Source organism: Vespa velutina, chromosome 2, assembly GCF_912470025.1.
Source record: "Vespa velutina chromosome 2, iVesVel2.1, whole genome shotgun sequence".
Taxonomy (NCBI): domain Eukaryota; kingdom Metazoa; phylum Arthropoda; class Insecta; order Hymenoptera; family Vespidae; genus Vespa; species Vespa velutina.
The window spans coordinates 8,530,329-8,545,388 of record NC_062189.1 but is presented as its reverse complement, the minus strand read 5'-3'; the positions used below and the strand labels follow the sequence as shown (position 1 = coordinate 8,545,388).

General features: G+C 39.0%; 1 protein-coding gene across 3 annotated transcripts in view; it reads right to left on the bottom strand.

The window, feature by feature from the left end:
• Positions 1-6,130: 6,130 nt before the first annotated feature.
• The window catches only part of LOC124946549 (protein artichoke-like), a 53,501-nt gene continuing 44,571 nt past the window's right edge, over positions 6,131-15,060 (bottom strand). For 2 of the 3 annotated variants that reach the window (XM_047487338.1, XM_047487340.1), the window contains 4 exons: positions 12,790-13,190; positions 9,533-12,625; positions 9,105-9,445; positions 6,131-8,408 (listed from right to left, as the gene is read on the bottom strand). In XM_047487338.1, the coding sequence (XP_047343294.1) occupies positions 7,842-8,408; positions 9,105-9,445; positions 9,533-12,625; positions 12,790-13,120 (4,332 nt within the window). In that variant the 5' untranslated portion in view covers positions 13,121-13,190 and the 3' untranslated portion in view covers positions 6,131-7,841. Of the gene's footprint in view, positions 8,409-9,104; positions 9,446-9,532; positions 12,626-12,789; positions 13,191-13,642; positions 14,404-15,060 lie in introns of those variants that run through there. The other variant, XM_047487339.1, reaches the window with a different exon arrangement.

Below are 15,060 nucleotides of genomic sequence, written 5' to 3'. Positions count from 1 at the left end.
AAATATGTTTTTAAATCAATCGTTTCAAAGATATGTAATTATTTTATACGATTACATGTGCTATAAATAACATAAAAATGAATTTGTTCGAATGTATCATTGTTAAATATTTACTTATGAGCTTTTATCAAATTAAAAATTTCTGATACGTTTATATTTTTAATGAATTATATCCAATTGCAACGTTTGTACCTACATTTTATGTACACCTTGTATGTACATATAAGTGTATTGAGGCACTACACTCTGTGAAAAAAGTGAGAATGGGAGAGAGGGAGAGAGAGAGGGAGAGAGAGAGAGAGAGAGAGAAAGAGAGAGAAAGAAAGAGAGAGAGAGAGAGAGAGAGAAAGAGAGAGAGAGAGAGAGAGAGAGAGAGAGACAGAGAGAGAAAGAAAGAAAGAGAGAGAGAGAAATAGTGACCTATGGAAATTTCAACGAACACGTTACTCGTCATCGGTTTTAATGGCAGATACCGTCCATTTTTTGAGTTGCATCGATTCGGCCGATTGCTAGGATTAATATTCAGCAAATTGTTGCGAGCCAAGCGCGTAATATTGCCGCTTCGATTGCCTCCCTTTCCCGCCACTACCACTTTCACCTTTTTTATCTTTCACGTTCACCATCCCCATAATTATCTTTCTCCCCTCTTATTTTCTTTGCCGTCCTTCTCTGCTTTTTAGCGCCAACGTGCCGCTTTTAATCGCCTCCTCGTATTTCGCGCCCTTTTTTAAAGTTACAGGGTCGCGTGGTGATTCCGAGGACAATTCTCTCTCTCTTTCCTAATTCGCCGTGGTTTTTTATCCAATATAGCCGTGGTACGGTTGAACACGGCTATTCGAAAAATTGTCTGGTGAATGCTCGATAAGCCGTGCGAAGAACACACGTATTGCTCAAAAGTACATACACGCAGTATAAATACTCACACATTCTTATCAACAACAATATGTAACTGTGTGTGTCTATGCGCGAATTTGTGTGTGTGTTGGTCGTTGCATCGTTCAAATAAAAAAAAAAGAAAACGTGCCTTTTTCAGCTTGCTCCTAGTTTTTCCTCGTTTTTATACCATCCGTTTTTCTACTCTACGAAATAATTACGAAGGTCTCCGGTAGGTAGTGAATTTTAAGCGGGATCGGAATATTTTACCGGATGAACGATAAATTGGATGTACATAAATCTTCGATGAAGAGATATTCAGAAATTTCTTTTTTCATTTTTTCTTCTAGTATTATCGGAATATTTAATGCAAGGAAAAGTGTTAATATCGTTTATACTGTTTAAGAGAAATTTTATGCGAATCAGTTCTTTTCTTTCATTTTCTACGTCAACTTTAATAGGATAGAAACAGAAAGAGAGAAAGAGAGAAAGAGAGAAGGAAAAAGATGGGTTTTACGAGCTACTCGTCGCACAAACTTTTTTCATATCTCTGACATTATATCGCGCTACCTAAAGTCTCACTCAACTATACTATTCCATTGCTGTCTCTCTTTCGTTTTCTCTCTGTATAAGCATCGTAGATACAGATACACGAAACCAGGAAACCATTCTCAGTTTCATTTTGAGCCTTCATTGTACAATTTAGAATATACTTCATCGATGTAAAAAAGGGTTTGCTTTTCACAAGATCATGAAAGGGATTCGAACTTCCGAGGGAAGCGAAATTATGACTCCCTTCGTTTTTGTTGTGGTGAAGCCGTTTAACACTGAAGAGTAATATAGGTGCAACTAGGACGACTCCTTTATATGGAAAGCAGCATATGGAAATTTTCGCAGGTGTCGGTTTATTGTCCCATTCGCGAGTGAAACGACACACAGGGGAATCATCCCTCTATATACTTATGCGAGAAGGGTTGCAACGCCGGGAGATTTGTCACGGTACATGCTCGCACGAACTCGATTGGATTAAATTGTTCCGATCTACCGTAACTTTAAACTCCATCTCCCGCCATCTCTCTCTCTCTCTCTCCCTCTCTTTTTGGACGAGTTTAACCGATTTTATTGAAGAAGATTCTTTATCGTCTTGCACATATGTTCATATTTTATAATACCAATGATTTAGTGTATGATTTTAAATAAAAATTTTTAAAACATCAAAATTTCTTAATTTTCTTGATTATTCTCTTCTATCGAATGTATCGAACCGCCTGACGGAGCTTAACCTCGGAAGCTTTACACGTCACCCTTTCGAAGTCTTCGATAATCTCGACATAATAATCCGGCGGTCCCAGAGGCGATACGAGTAAGCTCGTTCTGTACGTTGCTCTAGAATGCATAGAAATGGGAAATCTCGCGATTCCTGGCAATAAGATCCGCGCGTGATCGCCGAAGGAACTCGTAGAATTGGCTGGAGACCAAGTCGTAGCTCGGTGTTACTTATCACGTTTGCCAAGTTTCTTTTTCCTTGCTTCTATTTCTTTTTCTTTCTTTTTCTGTTTTCGATTCATCTCTCTCTCCCTCTCTCTCTCTCTCTCTCTCTCTCTCTCTCTCTCTCTCTCTCTCATAAATGCATCAAGTACGACGATCGTGATAGGTATCTCGTTTTACACTGAATAATTCACGATCTTTTTTAACAAAAAAGCAAAATGCAGTGTGACAGTCGGTGGAGTAATACTTTTCTCTGTTTTCACTCCATAAAGATTACATTTAAAAAGTGCGATAATCTCGCATGCATTTTGTTCGTATTTATTCTCCTACAAAAAGAAGAAAAGAGATTAAAGATAGCGCTCGAATCCTTCCTTCATCAAATCCTAAGCTGAAAACATACTCGACTTTCCAGTGCTAATACTCTCGAATAATTCAAGTCGACGTTTTTTGTTAATTTCAATTGTGAACTATTTTTCATTAAATGAATGGTGGTGCAGGATATAAATCGATTTCACTTCCGGGCTTTAACGAAGAGTTCTTTACTATTTTTTTGTACGATATGAGATTTTTCTATGGATGTGAGAGTTGCGTGGAAAAAGAATAGGAATGATTTCTCCTTTTTTCTTTCTTTTTTTCCTTTTTATTCATTCACATTCGATGAAAGCCTTTAGATGGGTGATTCGCTTGTTTCGAGAATCACGAGCATTGTGTTAGGCAAAAGCATTGAAGTAATAATGCATTATGTGCATTGCTCGAATATTTCCATGCATCTATGTGCGTATATGCATTTTTATTTATATTGGTTTTTCGTAAACGTACGTATGTACGTTTGGAGAAGAGAATGTTATTTTCGGGATTAAGTCAAAAAGTTACAACTATGAAGGCTGCGTCTGCGCTTGAAATCACGTTGGAATGCTTTGACCGCGAGAGCTTTCGAGCTTTTCGTAGTGCTTGCTTACTGTGGCTTCCCTGAATCAACTCTTACTCTTTCACCGATTCGTATGTACGATTCAAGAGCTTCCTTTGTCATTTTAATACCTTTCGATGTTATTTGTTACGGCATTGAAAAGTCAATGGTTTATTTTCCGAGGAATTCATGATTTAAGATTTACGTGAGAATATTTTATCGATTGTAGATAAAAAATATAGATTATTCCGCGTTTGATTTTAAACTTGTGAATACTAAATTTCAAAGGTTGTTAGAAACTTTTGAAAAGAAAATTAAATTTGCTTTTGTTATTTGTTGCAATGAAAGTGTAATGTATCTGTCTGTTACGTTTTGTTGAGATTTTTCTTAAAAACAAGATAGGATCATATCTCGAGACTTTACTCTTCGCCTACCGAAACCGCCTGGAAGAAGATTTTGAGTTTTTCGGCCCGCTCGCAGAATTAAGCGCCTTGCGGTCTTTTTGTTCCATGTCTTGTATACCATGTTTTCTCGTAAACTCAACCCTTCTTTCTTCTTTAGTTGTCGACCTCGCGTTTCCTTACAATTACCTTTCGCATCATCCTCTTATACATAAGAGAAAATCATTTAATATCGTTTCTACTTTTTTCTTTCCTTATTCTCTCTCTTTTTCTCACTCGTTTGTCTTTTATCCTTCACCAATTTTCTTTATCACTTTGCGTTCATATTCGACGATAGGGTGCATGGCAATGCATATTTCATAACCTATAGAGTTCATTGTTCCGTCAGTGGTAGCTTCTATTTCTTTGCTTCATCCTTTTCCAGCCTTTATACTCTGTCGACTTACCACCTCTATCGTCAATACTGCCTTTTATACAAGCAACTTCTTCGACAGAATATGACAGTTTAACTTGCTGGAAAGCGCCAACCCAATCTTCATCCTTCGACCTCATTTCACTCTACACTTTATGTCTAGTATCTCCTTTCAAAAATACCATTCTCGATTTCCTCCAACAATTTGAATCCAATGAATTCTTAAGCAAGGTCTCTCTTTTTTGATTTTCCTTAAAGCAACAGCTGCCGATTCTTTAATTTTTAAGCGACTATCCTTTTATATTTGTTCATATTAATACTTTCCGTGCCAGGCCGATATTTGATATATTTTCGTTTAGGTCTCGTGGTTCGCATGCACCTCATGTTATCATGATCAAAATTTTGACTTCTGACATATGTTTTACAATATTTATAATAGTGCAAAAAATAACCCTCATGCTGTTTAAGGCTAAACGTCTCACGATATGATAAACACATTATAGATGTTATTCAATTGTCGAAATATGATTTTAGAACAAATGTTTTCCAAAATTTGCATTCTCGGCGAAAATACCAAACGATTTAAATGATGAGTTGTTAATCACATTATATAAAAGATGAGACAGAGCGATTGTTTTTACATAAAATCATACACTGTGGAATTAATCCGGTAAGATAAATTGCAAAGAGAGAAAGAAAGAGAAAGAGAAAGAGAAAGAGAAAGAGAAAGAGAAAGAGAAAGAGAAAGAGAAAGAGAGAGAGAGAGAGAGAGAGAGAGAGAGAGAGAGAATGAAAGAAAAAAAAATACTTAGTACCAATACAAATATACAATTCAGAATTGGTCAAAGAATTACGACGGTTTGTGCACGTTCAAGCTAATTATAATGTTCGTTTATGTAAAAGAACGTCAGTAGTTTGTTTTCTACTCTAATTAACTCGTAATAATTACCGTGGTGGATTAGCAAATGGGAACAAATTTAACATTATACAAATCGTAGTCGTTAACTTGTGATGCTTGGCTTCCCATTATTACAGAACACGAATCAGATTGTCGTGTATTTTAATAGCTAAATCTTCGATGACACGTTCATAGGTCATTGCTCTTTGCACCGTTCAAAGAACAATATCGAGACGTGTTTTTTCCCTTCGTCGTATAAATATCGTCTATAACGCAGCGGTGTTTAATTATTAACTTACCAAAGTGTCTAGAATTTTAAATAGTTTCTATAACAATCCTTGTAGATGTAAGTGAGATGAAATAAAGTAAAAATTTAATATGAAATCTACCTGATATATTAAAATTTAAATTAAATATTTTACCTGTAAGATTTTAATTTAATTAAGCATTATATATGTAAATTTAAAACGATCAAGTTCTTTTAATCGTGTTAAATTATCGTCATGAAAAATACGGGACAAGAAAAATTGCTTGTTGTTTGTCGAATTCGACACGATGAACTCGCTTTCGTGGATTCGGTTCGTGCTACGACGGTAGAAGTTAATTGCAAGGAAATACGATAAAGCGGACGGAAAGCATTTCGTCGAGCCGCTTGAAAATTTATGCGAAATTCAGCGATCCGTTTAAGAGTGGGTACCTAAAAGGTTACTCTGGGAACAGGGGAAGCTACGAGTGTTTCGAAATAAACGACAACGTGCCGCATATTTTACAAATTCCGATTACCACTGCGCACTGGCACGAACTGCTGCTATATCCTCTTATTCCTGGAATTCTTCTGAAGTTATTCAACTTGAAAAGAATATAAACGTAGCTATATTCCACCCACTCTCCATACTCAGATAATACAATGTTATCACTTTCTTTTTTCTTTTATCGATTCTGAGTGACAGGTATAAATCTAAAAAAAAATCATTTTTTTTTTCTAATCATTCTATGCACTACAATAAAGAATTGGATTCTTGGATTTTTTTAATGTCTGCAAAAAGTCTATGAAAAATCTATCATCCTTATACCAAAATTAATATGTTTATCGTGATGACGAAACTTTAAGAGATAGGTAGGATTCGGATTGTGATAGGATTAAGGAGTGATTAGAAAAAAAATTGCATTTTTATTACAGTCGCGTACGTATATGATACAACACAGGATGTGACGATGACAGGCTCGAATGTATAGATCCTTTAACGATTTGACCTAGTGACAAGGTCACAAGCTTCATTGCTTTTTCGTTTGTTTTTCATTTTTTTTGTTTACTTTTTACTTCTATCTTTTTTTTCTCTTCTCGGTAAATAGTACAAAGGAGTCCTTCTCTCTCTCTCTCTCTCTCTCTCTCTCTCTCTCTCTCTCTCTCTCTCTCTCTCTCTCTCTCTCTCTCTCTCTCTCTCTCTCTCTCTTTCTCGTTTTGCCAGATCATTCGCCAGCAGTAATAACAAATGTCGTTTGCACGACGTCCTTTCTCTTTTTCCGATCTCTCTTTATAACCTCGGACTCGCGCGCGTGCAAACATGCGATAGGGCTACAGAATATTCCGCGTTCACTTTTGTAGCTCCATTTTTCGCGACGATACTTTTCAAGCCTTGTCGATGTTAGTGGTTTACGAAAAACCAGAATACAACGTTTTTATTTAATGGTATATCGAGCGTTTGTCCTGGAAAAATCGAGATTGTTACTGATAATCACAATATGTTTCGGAAAAAGAAAAGTTCGCATGCTCGAGCCTATATTTTTGGACGTTTACGGAACTGCTCGATACTTTACCTATATATTTTTTTTTTTATCCACATACGATAAAAGCTTTGAAATTTCATTTTAAACGATGAAATCACAAACGATTTCAACATATAATAAAATGATCGTTTGTTTAATGATTTGTTCTATCGATTACATCATCGTACGCGATCATTCTCCTCTCGAGTCTTTCGAATCGTTATTTACAGTAGATACATCGGTATAATAATATTCTAGAGATTTCTCAATGAAATTCGTAGCTTTCTTTTTTTTTCTTAGAATTCTAACAACATCTTACAGTTCTCAATTTGCTCGACGATATCAAAGAACTTCCAACTAGCATGACGGAATCTCTCAGAAGAGATTTACACGGAATAGAAGGAGTGTAGTAATATCAACCGAATGCGACTGTAAACGCGGTCTTAAATCTGCGGTTTGTCGAGCCATTAAGAAATTCAATGCGTCCCCATTCCATCCTTCTTTCTTTGCGCGTCCTCCAAATGGAGTCTGGAAATATAATGGCGGTCCTTAGTCGAGAGTTACCAACGAATGCGTTCTAATAGAAACGATTAATTCCTTCCTTTTAAATCGGAGTTGTCGTTCTTTGAATTATTATCATTTTCATGATATATAACTGATACAACTATTATGATATTTGCACTGCTTGGCACGCTTATATCTACGTAAGTCCGGTAAGATTAAGACTCGTAGAAAATCACTTATAAAAAGTTCGAACGTCCTTCGCAGAATGAAAAAAAAAGAATAGTTTCGTTCGATTGTTTGCACTCACGCGCACATGCTTGAAAGATTTTTCGTTGCAACTAATCGATTGGTAGGAGAACTTTATCGTTTTCTATCGAACGCTCGTATATATATGTAGCAACATGATCTCAAGTGCATATAATAGGCCCGAGTTTTTCTGAAGAGTTCCTGAGCTATCGCATAGTTTTGTTAAAGTACTTAAAGGATCAGAGATATACGCGAAACTTCCGCGAGTCGAGAATGTTTCGATCGGTCGATACGATCTTCTCAGACGTTCGAAACCTCCACGAGTCGGGAGTTCCTCCGCTTTTCTCATACATTCAGTGTAGTGTTGCCGACGTTGCTGATGAAACTCGGATGTTGCCCTTCTTGGCTGGCCTGCCTGGCTGCATGGCCGGCCTCGCCACTTTGTATGCTGAAGTGTCTATAAGATATATATTCGGGTGGTATCGGCTGTTGATCTCTTTTTACGGCCTCTCGTTGCTTCTTGACCTTAAGATATCCCAAGATCGAGACGAGTAGGAGAAAGACGACGAATCCCATACAGCAGCCAACTATGAGACCGAGTCTTCTCGTGAGAAAACTGCTGACACCACCCATGTCTCCCATAGAAGAACCATCGCTACTTATCACTGCGTTCTGTGTTTCTAAAGTTTTTACTTCGGTGCAGCGGCTCGTAGGTGAATCCTCCATTTGCGTTACTGGCGTTGATTCGATCAGCTCGTCCTTCGAAATATTCAGATGGCCCACAACCATCTCTTCGTTGAGATTCGTCAACCAGTTGCCTAGCCCAAACACGCAGATCAGATAACGAGTGTTGGGCGTCAATTTGAAAAGTTTTATCGAACGGGCATTCGGCTCTAGAATTTTTCCGTGGACCTGAAAAAAAAGAGATCATTTGGATGTCAGACAAAACGATCGTCGAGAAGTTGTTTAAATTGGGTTCTATTGTTTAACCAAAATACTATATTGTTATTTTCCATTATCGTCCTTTTTAAAACTCTATCTCTACAATTTATATCGTTCCTATATATATATATATATACATATATATATATATATACATATATATATATATATATATACATATATATATATATATATATATATATATATATATATATATATGTAAATATGCGTGTTTATGTGTGTATACATACAAGTACAAAAGGTTGATGGGGTAAACGGGACTGGACGTGTGATGTTACCGAATCGTCGCGAAAACTTCAATGTTTTGTACGGCGATCGCGTCCAACTTTTATTAGCCATCCGTAGAAAGCGACTGTCTTTCGTGGGTTAAACACACAGGGGACACTGTTTGGTTGGCGATTCTTTTTATTGCGGTAACACAGGTCAGTGTGGACCAAAGTAATATCGCGGTAGAATAAAACTAGGGAGAAATAGAGAAGAGAGAGAGAGAGAGAGAGAGAGAGAGAGAGAGAGAGAGAGAGAGGAAAAAGAGAGAGAGAGAAAAAAGAGAGAGAGAGAAAAAAGAGAGAGAGAGAAAAAAGAGAGAGAGAGGAAAGAGAGAGAGAGAGAGAGAGAGAAAAGGGATAAAACACAAGCTTTTACTACCTCGTCGACGTTGTCCAGAGCATGATAAGCGACCTGGTATCCTCGTAGCCCGGAGTGATTTCTACTCTGCCAGGACACCAACACTGAGAATGGCTGTATATCCTGGATCGCGAGTTTTAGGACCAACGGCGCGGAGCAGAAAGCATGCGGATCGAGGTCGAGGAAAACCAGGCCACGCAATTCTGGCGGTTGTTCGCACTTTAGCAATCCGCTTTCCACGTCGTTCATTCGCATACCACCACCACCACGATTTCGGCTCACGCCACCACCTACCAGCTTTTGATGGTCCCGTAACCATTCCCAAAGCTCCTGGGATTCGCAGTCACAGTGTAGAGGATTTTCTGTAGAAATTGCGATCGGCCACGATTAAAGTATTGATCGTACCAAAGGTTAATGAAAAATTCAAGGTACGAATTAAACGTATTTACCTTCAGCCCTTAAGCTCCGTATCTGTGTTTCCAGTGGACGAAAGGCATTTAGTGGTAAATTGGCTAAGAAATTTCTGCTGAGATCTAAAATCCGTAGTTTCTTTAAACGTTTGAATGCGTCTGGCGATATCGAGGATATCCAGTTACCGTAAAGATGTAGTTCCGCGAGATTCTCCAGATGCTGGAATGTGCTCTTTCCTACGTTGCTGATCTGATTGTAGGAGAGGTCGAGTATTTGAAGTGCCTTCAAATCCGGCGGGAAATCTTCGAGATCCTTCAAACGGTTGTGCGTCAGATTGAGTAGTCTCAGATGTTCTAAACCCTTCAATCTCTCCTGAGGTAAGAGTTCCAGTTGGTTGATACTGAGATCCAAAGTGAGGAGATTTGATAGACTGCGAAAAGCGCTTGGCGACACTCTAGAAATCATGTTACTGCCCATGAAGAGATGCATCAGAGCGGGAAAGGCCTCGAAATCTTGGCTGGTAACAATGGTGAGATTCGTCCCAGAAATGTGGATCTCTTGAAGGGCCGGGTATCTTGCCTCGGAACTTATTTCGTGTATTCTGACGAGAGGATTGGCAGTGACGTTGAGCCAGGCAAGATTCGGTATATTCTGAGCGGAGAGTGCGACCGCTGGTATCTGTCGAAACTTGTTCGCGGCTAATTCAACTTTACGTAAGAGATTCGATCGAGCGAAGAAGTTAGCCGGAAGGGCGGTCAAATGATTGTGACTAAGATCTACGGATATCAAACGAGACAAGTTTACTGCCGCGAAACCAGAGAGGGTCGTGATGTAATTACTACGTAGATCGAGTTCTCGTAAACTGGTCAATCCGTTTAAACGCGACATGTCCACGTGGTCTATTTCATTGTTTGCGAGTGAGAGAAACTCGATGGTACTAGCGTTTGCAAGAACTTCGTACGGAATCTCTATGAATCTATTCCCGTCTAGTTTGACCTCCTTCAGCGAATCCAATTCAAGGAAGAGAATTGGCGGTAAAATTTTAAGGAAATTGTTACTTAGTAATAACTTGGCCAGATTTTTATTTTTCGAAAATAATTCGGCCGGCATTCGATGGATTTGCGCAGAATCCATGGCAAGGTGTTGAAGGGACGGTAAACCGTCCAATGAGTTTCCACTGATTTGACTAAAATTATTGTAGGATATCCTGAGGATCCTCAATCCCGGTATGTCCAGTCTGTCTAAAGCCGTGGCAGTGAGGTGATTATGTTCAAGATTAAGTTCGTAAAGATTATTTAATCCTCTGAAGGCACCGTTTTCGATTAAACTAACCGTACAATTCTTCAGATTCAAAGTTCTAATAGGTAGACCTTCCTGGAAAATCTTATCGTGCAATACGTTTAGATTATTGTTAGCAAGATCCAGTATACGCAGTCGTTTTAGAGCTGTTAACGCGTAGGGATCCAATCGTCGAAGACCATTGTCTTGCAAATAGAGTTCTTCGAGTTCATGCAATTCAGAAAAAGTTCTCACGGTGACGTGACTCAATCGATTCATGCTAAGCTCTAGGAATTTTAAAGCTTGCATTGGTTGAAAAGCGGTATCCTCTATTCGTGAAATCGAGTTGTTCGTGAGATAGAGTCGCTCGACCAAAAGAAGATCTCTGAAAAGTGGAGCCTGGAGGCGCGTCAATCTATTGTGTCCTAACCACATGATTCTAACAGAGGCTTGGCCTCTTAGAGAATCATTGTGCAGTACACCGAGTCCATTGTTGTCCAGTTGTATGGATACCAAAGAACTTCCGGTATTTCCATTTTGTCCGATTTCGTTTGACACTTGAAATACATCTCCCAAGACTGCTAATAAATTCCCTTGGAGATTAACGTGCTGAAGACTATGTAAAGATCGTAAAGCACCGGTCTCCATGTCTGTTATCGCGTTATTTTGAAGATGAAGCTCTAAAAGAGACGGTAGAGGAGCAAAGACTCCTCTCTTAACTTCCGTAATTTGATTGTCTTGCAGCCGAAGTTCTCTCAATTGCTTCGCCTTCGCAAACGTTCCTACTTCCAATTCCCGTATGTTGTTACCGTCCAAAGAGAGAGTCGATAGATTCTCGCAATGCTCAAGAAAGTCCCTTGGTACTTTCTCGATGTAATTACCGCTTAGATGAAGTTGGGCCAACTGACCGAGGGTTACCAAGCCTCTAGCGTCGATCCTTCTGATAGCATTCTGTTGAAGATACACGACTGAGAGACTGGTACTACCAGCGAATGTTTCTGCTGGTATCTCCAATATATTATTTTCCGCTAAAAAGAGTTCTTTTAATTCTGGCAATCTTGAGAATACACCACGTATATAGTGTATGTGATTATGGCTGAGATCAATGGACCTGAGCTTCTGATTGGCACGAAATGTAGCAACGTCTAAGAATACGATCTTGTTGTGACTAAGATCGATAGACTCGAGATCTATCAAAGATATAAAGGCGTCTTTGTCGACCGACTCAACAGCATTGTAGTAAAGCGAAAGAGTCCTTAAAGACGGACAACAACGGAAACAGTTCAGAGGTATATTCTTGAAATTGTTGCTGCTGAGATCAAGAAAATTTAATGCGTCAAGTCGCGAGTATCCATCTTCGGGTAATTGCGCGACCTCATTCCACGCGAGTTTCAATGATGTTAAGTGTTCCAACCTTCTAAGTGATGTCATAGGAAACATCCTAATCTTATTCTCTGCCATATCAAGATCTTTTAACGTATCCTCCAAGCCAGCGAATGCGTACTCTGAGATTCTGACTATTTGATTTCCCTTTAAATTCAGTTTTATCAATGATAAGCTGTAAAAGCTGAAACTCGGTAGTTCATGAATAAGATTAGCCTCGAGATCGAGGATCTTCAAGCGTCTCAACGTGGACATCGCTTTTTGAGGTACTCGCGGTAGTCGACCGGACACGAGAGCCAACGATTCCAAGCTCTTACCCAATCGTACGAAAGCCTCCTCGCTGATTTCACGAATCGCCGAGTGTGAGATCTGTAAGTGTCTAATTTGCGAGCCCAATGGAAAAGCTTGGGGTCGGAGTTCCTCCACCTTTCGATCCAGCTCGTAGACACTTAATGATTGGACGAACGTTCCTAAATCAGAGTAATTAATATAACATTAAAAGTCATCAGTTTAAAGTATTTCGATTAATCGAAATTCAATCCTCGATATAATCTCTTTCCAAACCAAAGTTAGAAAACCAAAAGTTTAACTTAAATTTGATATTTGAAATAAATAGAAAAGTAGACTTAATTACCTTCTGGTCCAGCAGCTTGTATAACACTGGACAAGGCATTCCTGAGGGACTCTTCGGTGGCACCAGCACATTCGAGAAAGAGGCCGTCTTCGAAATTGTAACACGGACATCCCGGTATTGTTTCCGGCGGTGGGCACCTGGCGCTTTTTGCTTCCTGTGTCGCCATACAGGCCGCCAGGACCACCGAATAAAGGATTCGGAAACCGTCTCGTCGACGATCACTTCGTTGTTGTTGTTGTTTCTTGGACGATTCTTTGCCGATCGACGTACTCGTTTTACTCGCTGGCGAATCCCAGCACTTTCGTTTCGTATGCGGCCTCGTCGTCCACATATTATTATTATCGCGCCACTTCGGTCCCTTCTCGTTCCGATTCGTTCATTGTTCCTCGATCCGCCTGACTCTGAAACATACGGTTGAAATAAATTAATAAGCTTTACGAAGAGCAGATACTAAAAATATTTAGATTGTTCGCAATTTTGAAATTTTCGTATAGTGACAATTCATAGGATTATCATTCGCCAATTAAACTTTTATCGGTTGACTTTTTACTATTCTAATGCTCATAGTTAGTCAGATAGTTACGTTGAATTTAATTTAAGATGAATTTGACAATTCGACTTGAACTATCTAATATTGGAAAATATTTCTCTTGGATTTGTTATCTCACAACTAGTCTAGAAATACTATACGGTGATAAAGATGGAAAGAGAAACATAAAATAAATATGGTGAGGAAGTATTTTTTTTAGCAGTATGTCACGTGCACGGCCACAGAGAGAATAAAAAGTAGCCCGATAGGTGCGTAGTTGCGCTTTAGATTACAAGCGACCGAACGTTTGCGGGGATAACTTACTTTGTTAGGGGTTGCACTTGATACGAGGTAATGGTAGGTCGTGCACCGTCCGTCGCGTAGAAAAATCAATATTCGCGTTACTTCTAGTTCCTCGTCCTCTCGTAATAAATTTCACTTCTTTACGGAAGTTCGTCGACATTCAACCACTCGCACGGAAACGAACAATCTTAAAAATAGTACACTGATTCATATTTCTTTCTTAACTGAAGAGAACGATTAATCTAATAGAAGGAATGTTTAAATGAAGACGTCGATTGAACGAAAAGCAACGGAGAAAGAAAAATGTTTCAACGGAAAAATTTTATCGATCAGAATGAGCCACGCCTTTTTCATAGCGTTAATATTCCCATTGTCGGACGTTCTTTGTTTGGGTTTGTACGTTGATTCGATAACTGTGTCCGCGTGGGAATTTTCAAATTGGATGAAATATAAAAATATTTCAAATAAGTCAATGCGATATCGATGGAATGCTCCCGAAGCATCTCGACATCATAGACGAACGTGCGATGCGAGAGGATTTCCCAATGGGCACGCTGTCGAACACACTGCGAGAAAAATAAGTAAAAACGAATGACGAATGGAAAATCATTCGCTTTAGAAATTCAAAAACGATAGAGTGTAGGTAAGTGTGCTGTGTTTTCCGTTCAGCGCGATGTACAAAGTATGATGGCGTAGAATAAAGTATCCAACGGAAAAGCTTTATTCGAGTGAACCCGTTTCGAAGATACGAAGAGAAGGAACTTAAAAGCTACGTCACATTTTATGCACAATGGCGAAGGAAGTCGAACGCATCGATGGATACTTGACGGGGTTCTCTTTTATCGAACTGAACCACCGAAGCTCGTAATTTGGCTTTCCTCTCGTAGACTGTAAACGAGATCGATAGATAAAGAAAGGAAATATCGTAGTGTGCGTATATGTGAGTGCGCTAGAAGGAATTCTTGATAAGAAGGAATCATTGATAAGCAGTAGAATCTTTCAAAGGAAACTTTGCGTTCCAAGTCAAAAGCGAACAATTTCTTTGCTTCTTTCTTTTGGTTTTACCTTAAAACGAAAAACCTTATTGTAGGGATTACATTCCAGAGTATTTTTCGGTTCGTAGCTTATACGAATAGGCATTCTCTCTCGTCATCGTCGTTGTCGTTCTCGGGAAATAGCCACTTATGTTCGTTCTAGATATCGCATGCGTGAGGCGTGCGAGTATTGTACACTTCTCAGTATGAATACCTTGTTACATCGAGGAACGCAATAACGACGATGCGGTTATAGCGATGGAGTCGTGCTCACAAGCACTGCACACAATGCGTTGGAGCACTTCAAGTTTTCTGAACATCTCATAGGATAACGCCTGGCGAAAGCTGCGATGTGAAATGAGTGTGGAATTTTCTGTACGATACATTACGAAGAGACCGAGAGAC